Source organism: Aspergillus tubingensis (genome assembly GCF_013340325.1).
Source record: "Aspergillus tubingensis WU-2223L DNA, scaffold_6, whole genome shotgun sequence".
NCBI lineage: Eukaryota > Fungi > Ascomycota > Eurotiomycetes > Eurotiales > Aspergillaceae > Aspergillus > Aspergillus tubingensis.
Window position 1 is genome coordinate 1,147,971 of NW_023336280.1, and position 25,160 is coordinate 1,173,130.

At 48.9% G+C, this 25,160-nt stretch overlaps 7 protein-coding genes across 7 annotated transcripts; 4 read left to right on the forward strand and 3 right to left on the reverse strand.

Moving 5' to 3' along the window:
• Nucleotides 1-115: 115 nt before the first annotated feature.
• Nucleotides 116-1,118, reverse strand: AtWU_04140 (arylamine N-acetyltransferase family protein; the record flags this gene model as incomplete). Its single annotated transcript, XM_035499251.1, has 2 exons — nucleotides 116-692; nucleotides 748-1,118. 2 exons carry the CDS (start codon nucleotides 1,116-1,118, stop codon nucleotides 116-118), a joined length of 948 nt encoding a protein of 315 aa, XP_035355144.1.
• Nucleotides 1,119-3,597: 2,479 nt separating this feature from the next.
• AtWU_04141 (amino acid adenylation domain protein) lies at nucleotides 3,598-3,912 on the reverse strand (the record flags this gene model as incomplete). Its single annotated transcript, XM_035499252.1, has 1 exon — nucleotides 3,598-3,912. The coding sequence occupies one exon, from the start codon at nucleotides 3,910-3,912 to the stop codon at nucleotides 3,598-3,600; it is 315 nt and encodes a 104-aa protein (XP_035355145.1).
• A 2,215-nt stretch (nucleotides 3,913-6,127) lies between these two features.
• Nucleotides 6,128-6,565, reverse strand: AtWU_04142 (uncharacterized protein; the record flags this gene model as incomplete). Its single annotated transcript, XM_035499253.1, has 1 exon — nucleotides 6,128-6,565. The coding sequence occupies one exon, from the start codon at nucleotides 6,563-6,565 to the stop codon at nucleotides 6,128-6,130; it is 438 nt and encodes a 145-aa protein (XP_035355146.1).
• Nucleotides 6,566-7,982: 1,417 nt separating this feature from the next.
• On the forward strand, nucleotides 7,983-9,389 carry AtWU_04143 (uncharacterized protein; the record flags this gene model as incomplete). The annotated part of the gene is made up of 1 exon (XM_035499254.1): nucleotides 7,983-9,389. One exon carries the CDS (start codon nucleotides 7,983-7,985, stop codon nucleotides 9,387-9,389), a length of 1,407 nt encoding a protein of 468 aa, XP_035355147.1.
• A 686-nt stretch (nucleotides 9,390-10,075) lies between these two features.
• Nucleotides 10,076-17,773, forward strand: AtWU_04144 (polyketide synthase; the record flags this gene model as incomplete). Its single annotated transcript, XM_035499255.1, has 10 exons — nucleotides 10,076-10,130; nucleotides 10,188-10,968; nucleotides 11,018-11,129; nucleotides 11,176-14,490; nucleotides 14,543-14,734; nucleotides 14,786-15,475; nucleotides 15,526-15,732; nucleotides 15,782-15,859; nucleotides 15,907-15,981; nucleotides 16,043-17,773. The coding sequence occupies 10 exons, from the start codon at nucleotides 10,076-10,078 to the stop codon at nucleotides 17,771-17,773; spliced, it is 7,236 nt and encodes a 2,411-aa protein (XP_035355148.1).
• Nucleotides 17,774-18,912: 1,139 nt separating this feature from the next.
• On the forward strand, nucleotides 18,913-19,245 carry AtWU_04145 (acyl carrier protein; the record flags this gene model as incomplete). The annotated part of the gene is made up of 1 exon (XM_035499256.1): nucleotides 18,913-19,245. One exon carries the CDS (start codon nucleotides 18,913-18,915, stop codon nucleotides 19,243-19,245), a length of 333 nt encoding a protein of 110 aa, XP_035355149.1.
• Nucleotides 19,246-20,821: 1,576 nt separating this feature from the next.
• AtWU_04146 (glycosyl transferase) lies at nucleotides 20,822-23,088 on the forward strand (the record flags this gene model as incomplete). The annotated part of the gene is made up of 3 exons (XM_035499257.1): nucleotides 20,822-21,555; nucleotides 21,609-22,518; nucleotides 22,588-23,088. The coding sequence occupies 3 exons, from the start codon at nucleotides 20,822-20,824 to the stop codon at nucleotides 23,086-23,088; spliced, it is 2,145 nt and encodes a 714-aa protein (XP_035355150.1).
• Between the last annotated feature and the right edge of the window lie 2,072 nt (nucleotides 23,089-25,160).

Genomic DNA, 25,160 nt, shown 5'->3' on the forward strand with positions numbered 1-25,160 from the left:
TTGCATGTTATTGCATAACCCAACGATCTAAATCATGGATCACATAACTGTCTGATCACAAAAATGTACGTTAATGAATATATAGTCCAATACCCCCTTCTACTACGGACACACCCTAGACGGGCAAAGCCGACACCCTCCCACAGACACCTCTTCTCTCCTCCTCCGTAAGGTCCACCCCAAAAACATCCCGCAAAACGTCCACCCGTTCACTCTCAGTATTACACACCTTCACCAGCTCATTCTTCCCTCCCCGATTCTCCTTCAACTTATCCTGATCCAGAATCACTTTCCCGTAGACCTCACCGTCAGCGCGTTGCAGGAACCGAATGACCAACAACCGCTGTGTTAGGAACGAGGTCGGATTCTGACTCGTGTAAAAGTTCATGACCTCGAAGTCCCGCGGAAAGAACTCGAGTTCATGAAAGGCATAACCCACACGCCAGGCTTGCTCGCTGCCGTTGCGGAACTGGTAGGTCCAAGCGTTAGTACTAGGATCGTTGGCGGAATGTGACCGATCTCCCGACGATTCTCCATTCTTCTGGAGGCAGATTTCCTGCGTGCCGATATTGTGGATGGGGATGGGGGTGTGAACTAGGGGTAATGGGGTGGTTGGTCCATCGCCCCCGTAGCCGACGTCAAGCATGTAGTTGGAGTTGTCTGCGAGAGTAACGATGTTCACGGCGTGTTCCCTAGAGAATCATATGCTAAGTCTCAATCTGGGATATGGAAGGGGGGTTTACTTACCAGCCCGACCAACCCGGTTTAGGGTTGTTTGCGTCTCGAAAGAGACGAGCGCCAGTGAGGTACACGTCAAACCCTAGCTGTCTCAATACATGGTATAAGAGAATATTGTTCTCCATGCAGTAACCCCCTCGCTTTCTTGTCACAAGTTTGTGAAAGATATCGTGGATATGAAGCGATATGGAAGGTGTTGGGCTGTAGTGGAGGGCAGTGTTATCATACGGGATGTGGGAGACATGATAGGCCTGGATAGTTGCTAGAAGCCCTCGGTCGAGCTTGGGGTTCTGCTCGCGCCGAAATCGTGCGGGTAATTCAATGCGCTCGAAATATCCATCGAGGTGATGAATTGTGAAACTCGCGCTAAGTTCAGACATCAGTGAAATGTGTAAGAATTCGGTGCCCGTTTGGTTTCTCTATACAGTGGCAAGTATGGCGAGTGTGGTGCGGCAAAGCTATCACATATTAATACTTCGAAGTCGGCTAAGTAGTATGCGAATGATGATAGATTGAGTAGGTCCAGCCGAGTGGAATGCTTATCAACCCGACCCCGCCTAAGGATGCTAGCTGTCAGCAAATCAGTCCGTGCTTTTGGTTCTCAATCGACAAATGACTTCGCAGCTTTATCCTGCCACTACTCAATAGTGATTGAACTAAGTTTGATACTCAATATCATAAGACAGTCTGGCGGAGAAAACCAATCCAATTCTAGAAAAAGGTCCATGGCCCATGAGCGTTACGTGTACATTCATGAGGGCCTTGATCTTGCTCCGCCACGCGTATTGTCGCTCAGGGATTTTAGAAGGGTCTCGAAAAGCAATTACACTCGATACAAGACCACCGTTCCTAAGTGGTTCAGGTTAATTTTCAAACAGCGACAAGGTAGCTTGACCGAGTAACTCTACCCCTAATCATTGGAGCCTCATACATCCCAAATTTTACTCGCATAACACCGTATATAAACACAAAAGCAGGGATTACATTCAGAAGTTTGCCCTCAAAGACTGGGTCGTAGGGCAAATAGGGTGATGGCCAAGGTTTCGGATTAGTAGCAAACTAATTTATTCTAACATGTGTACTACGTACATTTGGCTGTCCTCAGAATGCGAAGTAGGATTTATCTTGAAATTAGCATTACTAGTATGATTCTTTCTCACAGCCTACGAATGATGGGAGACTACTCAGTAGCCTTTGGCCCCACCTACCCAATCTAGTGCACGGGAGCGATGCTCAAAGTACTGTCGGCCCACTTGCCTGATCTTGTGCAGTCACGACATGACTGGAATGACCATTTATTTGCAATTAAAGTCTTTCCAATGAGAGGTTATATTCTTTACCGGTTACTCACGCCTAATTCTAACACTTTATGATGTGTACTGTCCTATGACAACCTTGCTTTAGCTAATAATGGACCGGCTTTATGCGATCTTTCAGACATATATCCGTCCATATAGCCAGATATGAACGTGCATCCACCTTCTGGTATAGCTGTTCTTCTATTCAGCTTATCCTGTGGAAACTTATAGGCTCGAAGGTCTACAGTTGCACCGCTCTGAGCAACCTTCCTAGATTGCTCCCCAACCTCAGCAATTTACGAGAAAGCCGGCTCAGCCACCTGTTCAAGCGGGCAAGACATGTAGGCCGTGTAACCAGAAGCTCATCAAATGCCATATACAAATGGCATTCAAAGTGATAATGCTGACTGCATTCTCCGCGAGACCAGGCGGGGCACGTATTTTATCGTGCAACTACCGCAGCTGTGCGAAACCATCAACTCGAAAATACACCACCCATCGCCTCAACAAACCCCAATCGAGATTATCCTCTTCCCCCGATGGCGGCGAGGTCGCCGATTTTCCATTTAACAGGTCCCTGTAGCTTCCGATGACCCGGCTACATCGTATTGAGATATTGCATCTTGTCCTGACACTTCCTGAATAGCAACAAAGACGTCAGGCAAGATCATCGACAAGTGCACGATTATTCATCTGGGTTGATCATTCCTGTTGGCTATATGGTGCTTGGCGATATTGATTGGGGGAGGCCGGATAAAGATGCATCATCCGGGACCAGGGAGAAGGCTTCGGTTCCCCGAATTCATCATACCTGCTGCATGAGGGCTTGAAATCCCCGCGTGTGAAGGAGGCATTTAAGCCCACCAGGGCACCCTCCTGCTTGTCTTCCTAGAACGCGTATATCCTGCCCACCCCTCTCATGAATTGTCAAGAGATTTCTCCAGCCGATACGACGTGATTTTGATAGCGCTGAAGTCTGGGGAGCTGAGGCCGAAAGAATGTTCACTTCAGTAGTTCTAATGCGCGAGGTGGTTGAGTCGGGGTGTCGGCACTTGACCATGAATATGTTGGAAGATGAGAAAGGGGAGGCCATACTTCGATGGTTCGTTGTGGTGCTTGGGCTGGTGGTATACTGCATGACTACCTATAGTCAATCCGAAACGGCCCCGAGAGTATGGAATATTATACAGCGACGAGAAGAAGTTCACTCCGAAATAACAAGAGGGACCTCATCTCATTGAATAGAGTAAACTAAATAATATTCAAGCTGATAAAAGCATCTTATACTAGGTTACAGTTGCCTCTGCATTCGCATATAAGTGCAGGGAAAAAACCCTCTGGTTGAGGAGGAAAAACCTGTACTGAGGCTTGCAAAGATTGAAGAAATCAACGTTACACTTAGACAGACAGGTCCCGAATTGAAGGCCTCCTGCCAGCCTGCTTTTCCGGGCTAGTCAAAATATTTCTTCAGCTTCTGTGGCAAACTTGTTAGCGTTTCAAAAGATTCCTCCAGGAGAATGTACCTACCAGTAAAGTCTAACAAAAGTACATACTTTGATTATCAGAAGGACCGTGTCCAGATTGCATTGCCCATAACAGTTATGTATTGGTCGATAGGCATGCTTAGGTCGCCTTGGATCTTAGGAGCGTTATCAAAATCGGTTTCGAAGTCTCCTCTACCAATGTGGCCATCGAAGCTTCGTGTGCCGGAGAGTTGGTCTGTATCTTGAAAATTTAATGTTGCCTCCGAGGAGCCGAAATTTGGAACCGCGCCATTGATAGTCATGGCGCATGTGGTGTCCACACCATCGATATCAAATTTGGCATTTGCTCGATTTGGAGCCACCCATTGCAAAGTTCCATAAGACGTCGGCATGGTGACTGGCACTCAGGGATGGGTATAGGTTAAGTGAAGTTCTAACTTGTTTCGGAATGTGGTAGATTTGATTAATGGAAGGAAGTTCGATAACAGATATCTCAATTCCTAATACCATGGCATATCGCGACGTTCTTATACGTATAAGGGTACTGCTGGTACCATAATACATGTTCCGTTGTTTCAGGACAAAGGTTCAATTCTATGCGCCAAACCTGATAGCAGGCAAATGACCGGGCTTGAGAGCGGTACCAGTGTTCCCACTACCCATTGCATGACGATACAACTAATCGCTTCCTAAAATCTCATTGGCATACTGATGACCGCAAGAGTCTCTTTATCGTCTATGATGCGGCCTATGCCTGACATGGAATTCGATGCGGCATTTTCTTCCAAGTTTATTAGGGTTTGGTTGGAAACGGCTGACTGCATGCAGCTTGGTAAAGCCCAGAACGCAAGCTTAGACTGCCCTCGAACAAATAGACGCGATCACAAGGCACTTTGTTGGGGCTAGCATATCAAGTCTGGTGTTTGTCGATGACTCTTTAGCTCATTCCATTTGACCGGGGTTAAAGTCTCCATGCCGTTTGCAAATAAGCTTCAGTAAGTGGGCTTTCATGACGTGTGGACTCCAAGGGCGTCATAAGAAACCTTGAGAAAGCTCGTGATATAGTATTCGAAGACGTTATTAGCCCGAAGTAAAGCCACATGAAATGCAAGGCAAGAGATAAAACGAGTTCACGTCGTTTCGATGGATCGGTCCAGATCAGCAGGAAAGGCCTTTACTACTCCATGACCATATAAGTCTTGGCAAGAAGTCTATGGAAATAATAGCCGCTCGGCGGCGGACCTCTTATTAACATAAAGCTTGTTTTGTATATTGAGTTTACAAAATTACAAAAAGAGTCTTCTAAACCTTATTCATTGACAATCCACTTAATTGATAGGTTTCCTGGATGAGTTCAATCACCATAAGATAGTTTTTTTAGAGCCAGTTTATTATTTCTTACTACAAGGAAATAGGACTGTACATTTGCCACGTAGGCCATGCCGATGTGGTTTCGCTGACGGGCTGCTTGAGACAGACGGTGCGACACATGATTCAACATAATCACATTCTACAATTTGTAGCTGCTATGATTACTGTCCAGATTCGTCCTTCGGATTGCCCACTGAGCCATCCACTTCATGTCGCATCATATGTGGGGTCAGTATCCATGGTATGCTTCTGCTCAAGCGCGGAGCCCCATGGGGTAATTCTAGATCGGAGATGATTGCAGCCGTGGTTGTCTCGATTTCCTTTCGGCCCATGGAACCAACCCATGCATATTCTAAGAATGACTTTTGACAGCACAGTGTTATGTTCGTAGGATACGATGTTCCAGAATCATTGAGATATTACTCGATCATGAAGCCGCCTGTGTGGATTTCAAGAGTCCCTTGGGACCCTTGGGAGACCTTTCTATGACGATTAAGGAATTCTCATCGATCACTGAGGATATTGTTCTACTTTTTACGCAGTAAGAAGATATTTGAGTTTAGTAAATGGTCTTTATGGAATGGCTGGTGAAACGAGAGTGGCGTTAGGTCAGATGAAACAGCGATGTAGTGAACCATGTAGCTGCTGATTCTATGGAAGTGGAAGTAGGGGGGAAAATTTAGGAAAGTTTGCCTTGCTGGCTTGTGATGACGATGCTAGACATGCAGATTATTCACCATTCGAAGCAAAGAATATGGCCCAGAATGCCTTGAAAACCTATACCTCACCGTAACCATATGTAAATCACGAAGCAGTGCACGGTACGACGTAGAAAGACCGTAGTCGTAGCTTGGCACAAATGAATATACAGAAAAAGCGAAGCAAAAGCGCAGTCATACAGAATTAAGTATGAACGAATGGTTCAGCTGTCCAACTAGCTGCATGCGTGTCGCCATTCTCCTCGTTCGTCGTCTATATCTTGCTTTAAACATGCATGTTCCTTATGCATCTGTACCCCCCGCCGCTAACTCGAGCGGGGCGTATGCGGTTCCTTCTACCTAGAGTCTTCAGCGTCTATCCCTATGACCCTGGAGCCTACGTGTTCCCCAAGCCAAGAGAAGACGGAGATTCATGGCTAATAAGCGTTACAGATGCTTTTATGAGGACCTTGTATGGGCTGCACCACGCAGATTGCCGGTAAGGGGTATTGAAAGGGTCTTGAGGAGTAACCCTATGCTAGATGACCACCATGCTTAAGTCGACATCACTGAAATGGCTATTCCTCTTGGATTTATAGACTTCCATATAGAAAAAGGGTGCTTCCAATCGGTTGTTCTGGACCGCAGCATGTGGCTCTGAACTCACTGCCGTGGTCACAATACCTTGTACCGACACAACTAAGTTGATCCCCCGACGGACCTGGTCTTTAACAAATATTTCTTTGCCTCCCAAACGGAACTTTGTTAGAGAATACCGGATATCCTCCAGCTTTCGGCGAACGATCGTGTGTAGAAGCGGGCTAATGCCGTGCTCATCGTTGTCGGGACCCTCTCCTTCCTTCTCTTCATGCAAGAGAGCACTCTCGTAGGCTTTGACTAGACCGGCGTTATTTGGGTCGCGGATAAGCAGTTCATATGCCTCCTGCCAGAGACCTTTGACTGCTGTCGATCCCATACTGGGTCTATCGTTTAGTGTGGAGGTGCTGGAATGGCCAGTTGTGCTGGTGACCATAAGTCTATCTCGGGCGAAGGATTAAACGGGACCTTCTGAGCGGAGTTTGTCCGCCCAATTTCTTGGGGTTGATCTGTTTGTGGCCGATCTGTGGTCTGGGTTTTCTGTTTCCCGCTAGAGAACACCCCTCGGAGCAGATTCCAGCAGCTACCAGACGAGGGCGCGACATCTTTGGGACGTGAACTTTCCATTGTAGACATGAAACGATTGGGGAATGCGGAGCTGAGCTTGAGGTGCATTCAGCTGCTATTGTGGATGAAAATCATTGGCCCGGCGCGTTCATGCAAACTGCAACTTAGCGCCCATCACAATATAGCACTACACAGACTTATAGTACAGCTGTGATGTGGCAGTGGAGACGTGAGATGCATCGGTAATGCACCAATCCAAGTCACCCTCTCAGCACTGGCGCGAAGGCTACTTTCCTTGTTGTGTTCCTGGCCTTCCTCCGCATGCGCCCAAATTTGGGCAACAATAGGCAGATAAGATAAGGATTCGTAGCAGGTCCTTGAGCGATCCTTCAACATAACAATATTCAGTGAGTTTATTCTGTCATAATGGAAATGCTATTCCATGCTGTTGGCTAATTTCATGTTAAACTCACCCTGTCTGCTCATTGACGGGTCAGATGCGGGGCAATCCTCTGCCATTCATCATCCATAATTGAACGACTTGGCTTGCACACGTTCTGCGGCCGAGGGCCTATCCGTAGTATCAGGCTTCACGGCTCTCGTACTAAATTCCTCGTCTTCCCCTGGAACTTTTTTGTACGGGACCCATGAATGGAGATTTTCCTCGACGTTTATGCGACATCTCGGTGGATCAGTGGAGCAGGCCAAACACCGTCCACCTGCATTGGAACTCTGGGACTTATATACTGACTTTGGGTGTTTTCAATGCATGTAAGTCATATTTATATTCCTGGTTTACCACTGTTGCTGTGTGACCCCGAGCTAATGCAGAAGGCAGCATCATCATCGCTCTTCAGCGGGGCTCAAGCGGACTGGAATGAGCGCTATGCATGCTAGTGCATGGGTAGTGCTAACTCTTGTCAAATGACCTGCTTGATCAAGTAGAACTCGCACTCCACTGGCAGTGGGTCTTGTCGTCGATTGGTCAAATATCACATTCGATCTTCTCCGCTGGGAATCGCATGATGGACAGTGTTTCCTCCCGTCTCACCGTTCATCGGGAGAGCACAGACAAGGCTATGCTTTGTCGTCCTAGTAGCGACTAATCTTTTTAGCCCCCAATAGACGAGGCTTAGAGCTAAGTAAATCCTTCGCTGCAAAGCATATATTTCAACCCAAGGTCATGACCTTCCATCGACCCCGCAACAGCCCACACATTTATTACAATCATGCCGTGGACAACAACAGAGCACTCGGCGAACACTCTCACCCGGCCCCTTGGTCCTAACGAGGTGTTCATCAAGCTGGTCAGTGACTTTGGCCACCCGTTAGGCCGTGAAAACTGGGCAGTGAACTTCACTATCACTATCCGTCCCCGCGGGGACTTCGCAGTCGATCTCCTCCCAGCCCTGATCCGCCACAGCTGGTTGCACCTGCGCTTCCAACACCCTAGTCTAGCAGCGCATCCAGACTCCTCCAACGCCAACCTCGTGTACACAATTCCCGACTCTGTCGACACCCTCAATCAATGGGCTTCGCAAACCTTTTTCATCAAGTCGGACGCCCAATCCGCCGACGATGTGATCCGCACCATCGCACCCGCCCCTGACGCCCAAATCTACTACATCCCCAAATCCTCGCAACTCCTCCTGCACACAGCACACTGGCGCACTGACGGAGTAGGCGGCTTCCTCCTCCTCGGCCAGCTCGTCGACCTAATGTCTACTCACGCCGACACCATTCTCTCAGGGAACCTCCCCAACGCCTTCGACGCCTTCACCTGGGGAACAGAAACCACCCGACTATCCCTATCCGTCGAAGAAGCCGGCAAAATGCCCTTAAACCCGACAGACGAGCAAAAGGACATCGCACAGGAAGCAGTAGAGACCTTCGCCTACGCCCAAGGCGCCGTCGGAATCCCATACACGGGAGACGCCACCACCATCCCGACGGGCACCCGAGCCGCCGAGCTAACCTTCACCCCGGCGACCACCGCCGCTGTTCTCTCCGCCACGAAAGCCCGGGGCCTCGGCATTACTGCCGCCACGCACGCAAGCGTCGCAGCAGTAAACTTCCGGCATGCTATCCCCGAGCATCGTGCCCAGGGTCGTCACTACACTAGCACTATCCGGCACACGCTGCGGCCGTACATGCCCCAACCATACTCCGGCCCGGCGGGAGCTGCCACGCTGTTCACCACCGGCTGGATGTACCACGTCGACGCCTCAAGTACCTGGGAAGAGAATGCGCGCAAGTATCACGCTGAATATCGGCGGGGACTTAATGAAGAGTATGTTCTCGCTCATCGCGAATATGCGACCTTGTTGGTGAAGTTGCTGCGGAACCTTCCGGCGCCGGATGAGCCGCCAAGTGATGTTGATATCAGTAGTCTAGGGGTTCTAGAGAAGTATTTGCAGAGGGAGTATGGAAGTCCTGAGAGTGGGTTTAGTATATTGTATGCGGGGCTTGGAGTGGAGATGCTCGCAAGACAGGGCGTGGTGTATGTTTGGACGTTTCGGGATCAGTTGACGTTGAGGGTAGTGTTTAATGAGGCGTATCATACGGAGGAGCAGATGGAAGAGTTTCTGAGGGATGTTAAGGCGGATTTGTTGCGGGAGTTGGGGGTGGAAGAGTAGTGGTTGCTACATTGGGATGGGGTCAAGAATAGGGGGTTTCTTATGATTCTTCTAATGTTTGTAATATCTGCTTGACATCTACTGACTAGAAACACATCGAAGCGTTTTATTATGGGACATAACATGCCTGGTAGATTTTCCTATATCCCAAAATAAGAAATGCGACCGATATAAATCGCTTGGGTACTAGAACTACCACCTGTCAAGGAGAAGTAGCCGGATTCGAATCAAGGATAAGTCTACTCCGGAGTAAACCTACACTGTAAGCAAATCTTGTAATTTCCTTCTTATACCGCAAATTCTACGATAAACTTTACTGACAGCGGCAATATCTGCAGAAAAATGGTGGATAGCCTGTAGGAACCCGAGACGTGTACCAGCAAACAGACCAAGCATGCCGAAGCAGGAAAATTGACGCATTGTCCCAGTTTTTGTATGTCTTGATTTTCTACTTTCTTTTCCAGTTTTATTCGGGAATGCGTCTCATCATGATTCGCGCAGCCTTCATCGACAGGTTCCGACAGATTTCTTAATCCAGGATTCATGTATCTAGAAACTTGACCTTTTTATAGTTTTGATTGATGAAGCCGCGAATAAATAGTCCGATTAGCACTCCCTTATTCTTACATCGGATGTTATCACAAACTATCGTCGATAAGGTTTGAACGCCATAACTGAGCCCTAGCATGGAGCACTCAACATCAACTACTCCCTGTGAACCCATCGCCATTATAGGCATAGGTAAGAAACCCTACTCCCTCCCAAACTGATGGTACTTTCATACTAAAATTGGCCTAGGATGCCGCCTCCCAGGCCAAGCCTCATCCCCATCCAAACTCTGGGACCTCCTCATCAACAACGCAACAGGCTATGGCCCCGTCCCACCCTCGCGCTACAACGCCGCAGGATACTACCACCCCGACGCCGACCGACCGGGGAGCATCAACTCTACCGGCGGCTACTCCATCCAAGAAGACATCCACGCCTTCGAAAATGTTTTCTTCGGAATCAACAACCTGGAAGCGACATCCATGGATCCACAGCAGCGAAAGCTCCTCGAAGTAACGTACGAAGCGCTTGAGAACGCTGGCATACCACAGGAAAAAATGCACGGCTCCAATACCGGCGTCTATGTGGGCAATTTCACCAACGACTTCCTGAACATGCAGTACAAAGACCCAGAGTATTCCTCTCGATACACTGCCACGGGAACGGGACTAGCTGTGCTAGCAAATCGTATTACACATTGCTTCGATTTGCGAGGCCCGTCGCATGTTATTGATACGGCATGTTCGTCGTCGTTGTATGCCTTGCATTCGGCTTGCTTGGCGCTCGATGCTGGGGACTGTGATGCGGCTGTCGTGGCGGCTGCGAATCTGATTCAATCGCCGGAGGAGCAGATGGTTGCTGTTAAGGCGGGGGTTCTGTCGCCGGATGCGATGTGTCATACTTTTGATGAAAAGGCGAATGGGTATGCGAGGGCCGAGGGGGTGTCCGCTGTTTATTTGAAGAGGCTAGGTGATGCGCTGAGGGATGGGGATCCTGTTCGTTCGGTCATTAGGGGGACTGCTGTTAATGGGTGAGTGTCCATTTTGGTAGGAGGGCTAAATACTAATCATGCTGCAAAGGAATGGTCGAACACCGGGCATTTCTCAACCCAGTGTGGAAGGGCAAAGGGCCGTTATTCGGGCGGCGTATCGTCGGGCAGGTCTGGATCCGGGAGAGACGGATTATGTCGAAGTACGCTTCCTGGAATGGTGGCAAATATATATGCTGATAATGAAAGGCGCATGGGACCGGCACTAAAGTCGGTGATCCTACAGAAGTCGAGGCAATATCCGGTGTCTTTCAGCATCGAACAGGACGCCCGACGCTCGTTGGCGGGGTCAAGCCAAATTTGGGTCACAGCGAGGGGGCGAGTGGTCTATCGGGTCTAATCAAAATCATTCTAGCACTCGAGAATAAGATAATCCCTGCGACGGTTGGGGTAAAGGTAATCAATCCGAGGATCAAATGCAGGGAATGGAACGTAGACATTGTCACTGCGAATCAAGTGTGGCCGGTATCCCGGGCTCCACGAGCCTCGGTCAATTCGTTTGGTTTCGGAGGTTCAAATAGCCATGCTATTGTTGAAGCATGGGAGGCAGGCCTGCTGACCAACGGATATGGGGAATCACCGGTTGAGGAAGATTCAGACAGGCTCTATTTCTTGCCTCTTTCGGCTCGGTCTGAGATGTCCCTCCGACAGATGGCTAGTGATTTGGCTGAATTCGTTTCTCACTCCGCTCAACCCATTCCGATCAATGATCTGGCATACACACTGAGTTGCCGTCGCTCCAAGATGGCTACTCGTGGCTTTTTCATCGAATCTCAGGCGAGTCTGAACAAGGGGCTCGATATGTCAAACCTGAGGTTGAGAGGTCTCGACAATGAAGAACCAATATCGTTGTGCTTTGTTTATACCGGACAGGGTACACAGTGGGCTGGCATGGCAAAGGAGCTTCTAAGTCTCAGCAGCGTGTTTAGAAGAGCCATAAGTTTTCTTGACTCTTGCCTCCGTGCTCTTCATCCGAAAGAAGCTCCCGCCTGGACGCTTGAGGGTATTCTGCGCGGTGACGAAAACTGTGATATCAGCGCCGCCGAAATATCGCAGCCACTGTGCACTGCGGTGCAGATCGCGCTGACGGATATGCTCAAAGACTGGGGTGTTTTCCCGGAAACGGTGGTTGGTCACTCCTCTGGCGAGATAGGAGCAGCGTACGCTATCGGGGCTATCGATGCCCGGCAAGCCATCTTTGCGGCTTACTTTCGCGGAGCTGTTGTTGCTGAGGTATCTGCTGAAGGCTCTATGGTTGCCGTAGGTCTTGGCAAATATCAGGCACAGGCGATAGTCGAGGAATGTGGGTTAACAAAGTCTGTCATCGTTGCATGTGCGAACTCTCCAGAAAGTGCTACCGTTAGTGGCGATGCGGATGCCATCGGTTCTCTGCTCAAAGTGTTTCAGAAGAGAGATATTTGGGCACGCAAATTGATGACTGGGGGTACAGCGTATCATTCGCAACATATGAAGCCTGTGGGGCCGAGATATGAGGCTTTACTCAAGCGCTATTGGTATTTGACCGATGGCCAGGCCAATGGTCATGTCAATGAACAAGTTAATGGGCACATCAATGGATATCTGAATGACTCTTCTGATGGTCATGTTAATGATCATGATAATGGAAGTGTCAACGGCTACGTTAATGGAAATGTTGATGGCCATGTTAGTGAGAAAGTCAACGGCTACGCTAATGGCCAACTTGATGGTCAAAGCGATACTCCCACGCCATCAGTGACCATGATCTCAACTGCGACCGGTGGCCCAATCAGTATAAGTCAAGTCGGGACGCCGAAATACTGGCGCACGAATCTCGAATCTCCAGTACAATTCGACGCGGCCATCAAAATCATTCTGGAAAAAGGGAGTTACGATCTGATAGAACTCGGTCCGCACTCGGCCTTACAGCTCCCCATAAAGCAGACTGCCTCAGTCATGAAACAGAATCGCTATACCTACAATTCTGCTCTTATACGCCACCAAGATGCCCAGGTAGCCACCCTTCAACTTGTCGGTTCCTTGTTCTTGCACGGACATGATGAGCTTCAGTACCGCAAGATGTTTGCAGATACCCCCCAACCTCACGTCTTAGTCGACTTGCCACCTTACCCCTGGGACTACAGCTCACCCACCCTATGGACTGAGCCTCGCGCCAGTGTCGAGTTTCGTCACCGCAAATACCCACGGCACGAGCTCCTCGGATCACAAGTATCAGGAGGGAACACCTCAGGTGTGACGTGGCGCAATATACTGGACCTCAATGAGGCCAAATGGTTGACTCACCATTGCCTGGGCGCATGGGTATTCTTCCCCGCCGCGGCATATATTGCAATGACAGTCGAAGCAATGTGCCAGGTTGCAGGGCTAAAGCTGGAAGACAGTCCTGGAGTGGAACTTCGCGATCTCAATTTCGTCAAAGCACTCGATATGGACCCCAAGAAGAAGTCATCGGTGGAGATCTTTTCCCAGATGCGCCCGATGGCTATTTCTAGTGTGACGAATTCGGACACTTGGTGGAAATTCAGTGTCGTCTCGATCGACGGCGATTCGCGGGCAACTTTGCATATGAATGCGGCGGTGCGGCTAGCGGATTCCTCGCCATGTATAGATCGGAAACTTAATCTTGAGAGATCAAAGATGCAGAAAGATGCAGTCCGCGTCTGGTACGACAGGTTCCTTCAAGTAGGGTTGAACTGGGGCCCTCGGTTCGCTGTCATGGAGGAGATTTTCCGGGATCGCGCGCGGACGGCGCCCATAGCAGCATCTACTACACATCTTCAGCGCGGAGACAGGTTTTGTCGGTACATTGCACATCCGATTTCTATAGATGCAATGCTACAAACTTCATTCATTGTGACTACTGGTGGCTGGCTGAGCAAACTGCGAGCTACGGTTCCTGTTGCAATGGACTCGGTATACGTCGCGCCTCCGTCGGCCCTTGACATGGATACGAATAAGCCATGGTATGTTGACACCAAGTCAGAGGTCGTGGGTTCTGGAACGCATAGAATTGATGCAGAGTTGTTTAATTCGTCTGGGGAAGTGTTGATAAGAATGAGCCAAGCTCGCTGTATTGCCTATCAAGGGAACAGGCAGGCGGAAAACACTGAAAAACGCAATCCCCTGCTGAGAGCTGCGTGGAAGCCAGATCTCTCTGCATTGACTAATTGGGGTCTTGATAATTATCTAGAACATTTCACTCGGGGTTACGGCTCTAATAAAGCGACCAACGACGTGCTGTGTTTGGTCGGTGTCCTGGATTTGGCCTGTCATCAACGTTGTAATAGCAACATCCTCGAACTGGGGAGTCAAACGGAGATTTCAGAGTCTGTTCGTGGCGTACTAGGTGTTGACTCCTCTTTCAGAAGGTACAAGTCCTATCATCGTGGGGTCCTGGTAAACGGCGATCTAGTCGGTGTGGGGGGTTTCTCGGAGACAAAAGATGAGCAAAATTCGGATCAAATCCCGCAAGACAAGAAGTTCGATATAGTTATCGTCCCCTCGGTATGTTTAGCTTTGCGCAAGTCCGACTTACTCTAACACTAACGTGCTCTAGGTTGGCCTCTGGACGCCGGATATTGTCAGCAGACTCGCGCCGGGGGCAACTGTCATCACAATAGGGGATGTTCCCAGCGACGGTGTTACTTGGACAAAGACTATAAGAGGAAGTGATTCTTTCCCTGTGACAGTTGGGACTATAAAGGACATCGTTAGCCAGAGAAAGATCATCAAAATCCCGACAGTCGTGGTAAGCTCTTTCGATCACCTCTGAATGCGTCTATTTCTGACAATGGTGCAGGTGACCCGAGATGAGAAAATCACAACCCTAGACATAAAGCTCCAGAAGATCCTACAAGAACATTTGGGATCTCTCGTCAGTATCGTTAGCTTGTCTCAGGTCAGCCCCGCGACCGTTCCGGACCGTGCATTCGTCGTATCAGCCTTAGAACAGCAGAAGCCGCTTCTAACCAGTATGACCGAACGTGAAATGACACTGCTGAAGAATATCACCGATCGTGTAGCCAAGATTGTATGGGTCGTCAATGGCGGTTTTATCGATGGAAAAAAGCCCGAGTTCGCGCCGGTTCTAGGGCTCTCCCGTGCGCTAATGCTCGAACAGCCTTCACTTCAATTTGCGGTTTTAGATGTGGGCGATGAATCAGCATCATCTGGAGAAAGTCTACATAATATTGTCAAGGTATTAGACCGACTGATCTATGAAAAAGAACCGGACTTCGAATTCGCGCAACGAGATGGCGTCCTCCATATATCGCGCTGGGAACCAGACGAGCGTCTGAATGAAACCTTCCGCCTCAAGCAAAACAACGAAACCATGAATCTTTCCTTAGCAATGGCCGGACGATGCAAATTAGATATCAAGGACCCGGGGCACATGGACACAATCCAATTTGTACAGGAAGACTATTCAACCTCCTTGCATCCGGATTATGTGGAGGTCAGCGTGAAGAGTGTGGGTATAAACGCAAAGGTATATCTCACGCTCAGAGCTTTCCTTTTTGTCAATAACAAAGGATATAGGATCTGTATGCGATCAGCGCCAAGGTGGACACTAAGGATGCAACGTGTTCGTGCGAATGTGCCGGTATAATCACAGCAGTGGGCGACAATGTTTCGGAGTTCGAGATTGGTGATCGTGTCGTTGCAATGGCACCAAGCCATTTTGCAACCGTCGAGCGCTTACCAGAATGGGCAGTGCTGAAATTGCGCGATGAAGAGGATTTTACGGTAAGTGATAGGTCCGTACCAGCGAATAGGAGCTCATCCATATATACAGACAGCCTCCACAATTCCGCTGGTATTCTCAACGGTCATTTATGCACTGCATCATCGGGCAAATTTGCAGCCAGGAGAAGTAAGCACTGCATATTCTGACTCGCAAGGCTGAGCTTACTCAATTAGTCCGTTCTTATTCATTCCGCTGCTGGGGGTGTTGGAATGGCAGCGATCCAGTACGCGAAGCATCTTGGAGCCAAGGTAAGAAACTTGCAGGCGGCGCAGTAAAAAGCTCCGATAAATCGGCTAAGCTAAATGATAGATCTTTGCCACCGTTGGGAATGAAACTAAAAAGTCATATCTCGTGGAAAATAATGGTTTAGATCCAGCCCATATCTTCACCTCGCGCAATTCATCATTCCTTCCCGCCATCATAAAAGCCACATCTGGTCAAGGAGTTGACGTGGTGTTGAACTCCCTGACCGGCGACCTTATGCGCAGCAGCTTTGAAGCATGTGCCGACTTTGGCCGCTTCATCGATATTGGGAAACGTGACATCCTTGATCATGGCCTCCTGGATATGTCCACGTTCGGTCGCAATGTCTCTTTCATGGCATTCGATCTATCCAATCTCTATCTCTCGAAGAACCATACCCATCACAGACTCTGGAAGACCCTACTCAAAGAGAGTCTTGAACTAGTGAGAGCTAATATTTTTGAGCCTTGTTCTCCGATTAAGACATTTGAAGCGTCAGATATCACCGACGCATTCAGGCACTTCTCCTTGGGTACTCGGCTGGGCAAAGTGACTGTGTCATTCCATGATCCGAACACCAAGATCAGGGTCATCCCGAAGAAGTATGAAACAGCATTTAGTGCCCAGAAGTCCTATCTCATGATTGGCGGCCTGGGCGGGTTAGGTCGCAGTATATCCAAGTGGATGATATCTTGCGGTGCTCGACGGTTCATATTCCTCAGCCGTTCGGGTACTGACAAATCCGAGGCGAAGGACTTGGTTGATGATCTACAAGCGCAAGGGGCCCATATCATAGTAATCCGGGGAGATGTTTGCCGCTATGAGGATGTCGAACGGGCCGTGGAAGCGGCAGATTGTCCTATTGGAGGCGTGAATCAGGCGTCTATGGCACTCAACGAGGCTATATGGAGTGATATGCCACATAATGCATGGTACACGACTATGGGTCCCAAGGTGCAGGGGACTTGGAATCTTCACAATGCGTTGAGGAAGAATGGCCGAGACTCCCAGCTGGACTTTTTCGTCATGACTTCATCCATCTCGGGGACCATAGGCACCGCAACTGAAAGCAACTACTGCGCAGCCAACTCATTTTTGGACGCTTTCGCCCGCTATCGTAACCACCTGGGGCTGCCAGCCATCTCAATCGGCTACGGAATGATTTCTGAAGTAGGATACCTGCACGAGCACCCAGATATCGAAGCGCTCATGAAGCGTGGAGGCGTTCACCCCATCAATGAGGACGAACTAATCCAGATCATGAATATGGCTCTCGTTAACCAAGAACCATGTACATGGGACTTTCGCTACGATCACTTGGCAGGAAGCCACATTCTCACCGGTGTGGAATTCACCAGTCTCCGGGAGCAGCGGGAACGAGGATTCGAAGGTGACAACCATGTCCTTGCTGATCCTCGGGCGGCATTGTTCACTGCGTCCTTTGCCCGCGGCGCCGCGGGCGAGGGCAAAAGCGAAACACAGAAGGCGGCCGCGCATCTCCTTGGGGATATTGCACAGGCGCTGCGCGACAACCAAAGTGTGGAGTCTAGTCTTGATGCTCTTCGGGCTGTTGTGTCGAAGAAAATATCGAATCTCATTCTTCTGCCAGAGAATGACCTTAAAGCGGATCAGCCTCTGGGTGACTCTGGGTTGGATTCTATGCTGGCTGCTGAGTTTCGGACCTTTATTTTCCGCATGTTTGAGGTTGACATTCCATTTGTTGTGCTTTTGAAGAGAAGTACTACGGTTAATCATCTGGTTGATATGATTGCCCAGGGTCTGCGAGCGAGTGCTTAGATGCCTTTGTTGCTAGTGAGGATGAAGAAACTATGTAGTTCACAATGATAAGAAACTGCTAGTTGGAGACAGAGTCGAGGATAGATGAAGGGCTAGGATGGTCCTTCCGAATTTGTGATGTCTATCCCGAAATCCATTAATTCAGTCCAATGAACTTCAGTGAATATATTACCAGGAAGAGAAGTTTAGATCTCGATAGACTTATCTACCTTCCGAACTCAAGGGAATGCGACCGCTAGAGGTACCAATCACTACCCTCGAGGCGATTAGACAACATTCTTCTTCCTGGAAGTACAGCTGGGCCAGTGTAACCATGCCATTCCTGGGTTCAAATACAACAGCTGAGTACGAATCAGTTCTTGATAAAGCGCAGAACTGCTAACCCACCATTGTACTCTACACTGTGGATTCCTCTGGGTCAATATTAGCACATTCAGGTGCGAAAGAACGGCATGCCCCTTGGTACATATAAGTATCCGCGGAGCTCAGCTCAAAAATCCGCGGAGCTGTCCTCTGGTATGGGAATGTCGGACGGAAGCGGCGGAACGTCGTAATAGCTGTGGACAAATCTCGCCTTACATCTATCTCATTCTGCAACCAAGACACATGCTACTGCTACAGTATTCTGCCTATTTTCGCTGTTGTGTCAGTGTCATTGCTGTCGTAAAAGGCCGTCCGAGCATGAAGCTATCCCCAACCACATAACATTCCCAAAACCGGGGGGCTCGGCTCCAAGGCGAACCTCATTTGGAATTTTTTCGTCGAATGAGCAGCCATTGATAAGCCCCGGAGAGCTTATTGGAATGCAACTTTATCGCTGATCATTCTGTCATCATGCCGGGGCATCTGTCGACGACGGAAGCGGAAAACAGAATCAGCGCAAGGAGTCATGAAGTCATCGATATTGACCTCTATATGAAGGGCATGCGAGCTCTAGCTAAAATTGCTCCCCCAGGCAATAGTCTCAGTCTTCATTTTTTTCGTGGTCAATATCCTGTAACTTTTCAGGAGGTCTTCAGTTGGACTTTCCCATCCCAGCATTTTCTATCTCCGTGTGCTACTGCGCAGCCAAGTCGTTCTTCGACACTTCCTCCTTTCCCAAACAACTCAACCTACGGGTGATCTCCATCAGCTACAAGATGGCTTCCGAAGTGGCATACATGCACCAACTCCCGGCCGTCGAGCCGCTCATGAAGGATACCCACGCCGCATTCACTGAGCCCTTTGCCCGCGACGCCGTCCGCGCCATTATCTCGCAGAAGATTTCCAATCTCATCCTTCTGCCGGAGACTGATTTGGATGGAAACCAGCTTCTGTACGAGGCTGGTATGGGTTCCATGCTGACTGCCGAGCTTCGGATGTTTATCCACCGCACTTTCGAAGTCGATGTCCCCTTCGACGTGCTTTTCAAGAAGGCAACTTTGAACAACCTGACCGATATGATCGCCCAGGATTTGCAGGCTAGTGCTTAGGCACTTCGTTGTCGCGCCTTATTGTTGGGCTGACGCGACCGGAGATGGTTCCATAATTGATAGTGGTAATGTTAGTAATGATATGGAAGTGGTTGACCACTCGAGGGTATATTTCTGAACTCGGATATCTTGTAGGTACTTCGTAGAGACAAGACATCAGGAAGCCAGATTGTCTGGCAAAGTGCCTTTCTGAACAAAAGGGGGAGAGCATGAGGTCTAAATGACGAAGCTGAATTCTTTCTGCTGTCACTTTCAACCTCTCACACCATCGCTGTTTCATCCTGGCTGGCATCTCGCCCCCATTCGAAAAAGGGTCCTGCTGACATGCTATTTTCAAACCCTTGTGCAGCCATTGGGGTCCATTCCTTTCAGCTCGTATTCTAGAAAGTCCCACGGACTCCTTCCGTTACTTTTAGCGTGATGTTTGTTTTTTCCTGGCTAAGCGAACACCATCATCGCCAATAGGCTTCATACTACGCGATCACGTTCATTTCGCGTACCAAACTAACAAAAGTCAACGAGAAGAATCTTCACTGCTAGAGAAAACCGGATGAGACATCTCCAATCACGGTGCTCTTTCTGTCTTAAAAACCAAAACAATGCTGATCCTTTCCTGTTCTTTCATTCAGGAACCGAAGATTGCTATCGGCCCGCTAAGTGGAGATCTTGCGAACGTGGATGACGCTCACCGACCAGCCCTAAGCCCGCCGGGTCATGCCGCCACGTACTGAGGCGCAAAACTTAATCGCACAAAAATAGACAAAACTGGCCGGATGTCTCAGGAACGGACCCATCCAACTACCGACACTTGAGGGCTGGGACCACCATGCCATCTTCTTTCCGTGGATTGCGACACCTTCCGCTTGAAATAGAAGCCAACGTGCTTGCTAGTTACGTAACAGCTAGCTTGGCCTTGTTGGTTTTGGTTTACGACCTTGTTATTCCTTGTTTATCTTGTACGGCTCTTGCGAAGGTTACTTGAAGCTTTGTGGCTTCAGCCATTGCCGCAGAGTCTATGATGCTGCGTAAAATGTTTCCCGCAGGCGGAGTGTCAAATGTCTTGCTTTGTGCGAAAACGAATACAAGAACTGCATTATGCCTTACTATGGACTCTGTACAGGCACTACAGAAGCTAGCTCTCGAATTGGACGGCGGAGTAGGGGCGGATCCCATAGTCTCTATGGAGTCGATCCCCTAGCTCAACTGCTCCGCAGGCTTACATAGGACATGTTTTTAGGCTGGTGGCGATTGCTGTCTGGCTCTGCGGAGGACCTGGACACGCTTCCTGTCCAACCATAGCACAATTTCAGACCCAGGTCATCACAGCCCATTGGTAAATTCGAATTGCCGATCCGCACACTTGACGAAATATTCTAGATGATGAGTATAACTCCGGAGGATGATTACTTGGACCGGCTTCTAGCCCGACTAGGAAAGCTTTCAGTTGGGTTCAAGTGCACATCTAAGTGGACACCGGCATTTGTTCCTGGACGCTGTACCACTGGGCTCCGGCCTTTAAAGGACGGTTCCTTCCAGAAATCTCGATGGCCAGATAATTCGAAAACTACAAGGGGAAATGTCACGCAAGCATGCTCGCAATTCCATGGTCGAAGATGTGGTCATTCCTGCCCATCTCCTGGCCGCCACCACCCAAGTAAATGGTCCCTGGGCAGCTCGGGATGACGAGTCCTCTGCGTCTGGACCTGGCCCTGTTCATCAGGCCATCCGCAATGAGGTATTGGAAAGACAATTTGGTCAACTCCGCCGATCAGCCAGTGTCAACAGCTCGCACCCACAAAAGCCTAAGGATACTCGCCTCCGGCGCCAGAGTGCGCCCTTGAGTGTATCTGGGATATCTACGATTGCAGAGATCGAACCAGCACAGCTCTCTCCCAACGGATCTTCTCATGTCCAGTGGCAGCATGGCCAGGACGACTTCGGAGCACACAGCAGACAACTGAGCGAGTCTATTCCGGCGACGAGGGGTGACGCGTGGCCTCTTCCACCCCGACCTCACAGTTACCGTATCTCCCGCATTGAGCCGACAGAAGAGCCTCCCCAAAGGACAAACCGGCACAGTATATACGATGTGTACGAGAAAGCCAAAGAAAGGCGTGTCGCCCTGCAGAGAAAGTATTGGGTCCAGGTCCTGTTTGAATATACGGTCTATATATTCCTCTTGGCCTTCATCTACTTCGTCCTCATTGGCATGCCTCTTTGGAGGGGTGCCGTGTGGTGGCTCTACTACGTAGTGCGTACCAAGTTTGTCATCCCAGGTGGATGGGGAATCACAATTGGCATTGCTATTCTGTAGGTATCGCTCATCGTCTCTACGACAAAAAAACTAATGACTTACTATAAAGCTACGCGTTTACTCCCTTGTTACTTCTCTTCGAGAAGAACCCTCCCCCGGTGAACAGCGATTCCAAAGAGGCCGACCTTGAGGGCAATCGAAACTCAGCGAAAAGTACAGCCCTTTTGATTCCTTGCTATAAATCTGCCAATATCATTGGCCCTACACTCGACGCGGCGCTACACATCTTTCCGCCCGAAAACATCTTCGTCATTGCGAACGGCAACTCTCCAGAGCCATTAGACAACACTGAAGAGGTATGCCGGCCATATGGTGTTAACCATCTTTGGTGTCCAGTTGGAAGCAAGATTATTGCCCAGTTTGTTGGCTGCTACGCGGCCAAAGACTTTCCCCATGTTCTCCTGATTGACGACGACTGCGCACTGCCTCCGAACTTCCCTGTCGTTAGCGACCGACTGAAAGGCCGTATACAATGTATCGGATATACTATTAAGAGCGTTGGGCCAGAGTCCTCACGCGGAACCCTATGTCAGCAGGCGCAGGACCTGGAGTACAAGATATCAGGTCTTCAGCGTGCATTTGCCGGTATCCTAGGCAGCGCCACGTTCCCGCATGGAGCCATTTCTTTATGGAAGACCGACTTCCTCAAGCAGACCTTCCATGACCATCCAGGATTCTCTGTGTCTGAAGATTGGTTTTTCGGTGATAGTTGCCGTCGACTAGGTGGGCGCATTACCATGTGCTCCGCCGTATTTGTCGAGACAGAGACCCCATCTGCAGTCTTCTTCAGTTCAGGAGGCTCGCGAGGAGGTTTCGGTGAAATGACCATTTTCAAGCAGAGGTTCACGCGCTGGAATTTCTTCTTTGTCAACGGCATGTGGTACAACATGAAGTATATTTTGTGCAGCTGGAATCTCGGATTCTGGGAATTGGGTGCGAAGCTGTTTGTTTTTCAAGAGGTAGGTTTTACAATTGCAGAGCTGTGCCATGACACAAGAACAAGATCTTTGCTGACTTATTAACACCAGGTCTATGAAACGCTACTATACCTCCTCGCTCCCTTCGTCCTACCGATCTCTCTTGTTGTCCAACCAGCATTCTGCGGCATCATGTTGGGCGTCACCAACGGCTTGTATTTCCTGAACGTCATCATCTTCAACCTGGTGCATCTGCGCCTGAAAAAGGAAACCGTCACCTGGAAATGCTTGCTCCTCTACTACATGCCGTACAAAATCGTCCTCTTCATCATCAACGTCGTCAGCTGTTATTGGTCCCTCTTCAAGTACGCTCGGTACTTCGCCACGAGACATCCCAAGGTCATCGAGGATGACAAGGCTGTGGAGGTAGTGCTGCGTCTTGAAGATACCACAGAGAAAAATAACGAACCTAAGCCGACGAATAAGGCACCAGGTCTTGGTCGGAGTTTCTCGGTGACTAAGGTCAGGGCTAGGAAGACTAGCAATGCCGGTGCGAAGCCATCGGGGCCTGGAGGGGTTTCTGTTGCTAGTGCTGATGGTTCTTGGATCTAATTGGAACCCTACTTTCTTCAGTATATATTTAGACTATCTTATTTTACCATTAATATATATAGTTCTTGTGAAAAGTCTATAGAATCGTTCAAGCTTTTGAAAAGCTTACTAGCAGGGGGGGGGGTTTCTCTGGACATTCAACGAAATTCATTGAATTGTGGTGAGTGTCCTATTCGAGCATACCCTAGTTATGTCTGTGAAGTGTACGGAGGCCCATCCTAATCAGCACATTCCCTCTGGGAGAACCCGGTCCCTGTCACCTTATATCTTTGAATAAGTGTATGAGTATAAGGTGCTACTATTCATTGCCAGAATGCTATTCACGCCCTTCTACTAACCCGAAATATATGGACTTATCCGGAATATTCCATCCACGCTTGCAGTGAACAGTCTGGAAGAACTTGAGCTTGGATTATGTCCAAGGAATTTGCCGGCGCTAGATCGGACCATCCCACAAATATCAATTGATTTAACGCGCATCTGTGCCCATATTAAAGGGCTTCCTGTCTTGCACCAATCTCCTGACTCTATCCGGGTAGAACTCATGGTTCTCTTGAAAGTAGGCAAAGCCTTACACGCTTCTTCTTCGCGATAGGACGACCTTGGATCGCCTTCACTATCGTCTATATCTGGAGGGAATCTATGTACAACCACCTGAGGAAAGCCACGTATCTTCACATCCATTCTATAGTGCATATACGTTGATGCCGACCTTCACTCCGATCATATGAAAGACTGGAGTACTATATTAATTCATTAGGAAAATATTCAATAAGCAGAAAGAGCAATTTAATACCGAAAACAATCATTATAAAGATGCAGCCAACCCCAATCGGCCATCTTTCTCTTCCACACATTCGATCGATCTCAATCTTACGTACCCTGTCGGATCCTGATAAAGAGATGGCCCGTCCTCCATGTTCTATTATCCATCCCATAAAACATGGTACTGCATCATCCCATTGTCGCCCGAATCCAAAGATCTAGAGCTGTTTCCATCAATTGAATGGGCTCTTGAATTATTCAGTTCTTTGGGAATCACAGAGCTTGCGAAAGCTCTTCACTATGTCTGGGAGGAAAAATGATCGAATACATGCACACCACGCGGGCTATAAGAATCGATACATCCTTGCCTCGGGAGTCATAAATGGTATGTACATGGGGTATTGATGTTATCTCATCGTCTTGCTAAGACTATGAGATAGACTTTATGATTGTAACCATGATGCCCTACATCCTCTGCCACACTCATACCCTTCTGCCTCGACCTGGAGGCATTTTGGAGGCTCCAAGTTGATTTCCTATAGAACGACGAACGGACGCCTTTTGAGATCGTCATCAGGAGACGAGCAGTGACAAAGTTAATACAAAACTCAAGGACACTAGCAAAGCCACACAGTATTGCTACGACCCTGCCAATGTTTTATTGTGGCGTTCCCCAATATTTGCATATGGGGATACCAAAGAACCAGAGCTACCCTGTCCGTGGGTCAAGTCTCTCATCTATATCCAAAGGAAACAGAGAGAGAGTATAAGTACTATAAAGGGGCTGGAAAGACCCTCGCGGTCTTAAGGAGAAATCGAGGAGAAATGGGCGTTGTCAATAAGCCAAGCAACGAAGGCACATATACTATAAACCCTCTGAGAAGGCACATGGCAGCTATAAGGGGGCATACAAAGACGGACCCAATTCATGACATATTGGATATAAAGAAACAACAGCTTCCATAACCATGGGTTAAGGCACCCAACCCGTATATTCAAAGAAAGGGAAGAGTTATATGGGTTGTTGGGGCTGTCGACGAGGCTCATGGGGCAGTCGAGGAAGATTGAAAAGAGCATGTGCCTAATCCATTTCTCCAGGAACTTGGTATAAAACCACGACATATCTCTAGGTCAAACACTGCCGGCCGAGGACAAAATAATTATTACGCCATACAACGCCCAAGGAATACCACTGGCCAGTTTGATGACACCCACATTCACCTTGTTACTTCTCATCCCCAGAGCATCGATCGTGTTAAACCCCGCCCCATTAGCCTCCTGTCGTTGAAGCCACACCCGTATCGCCA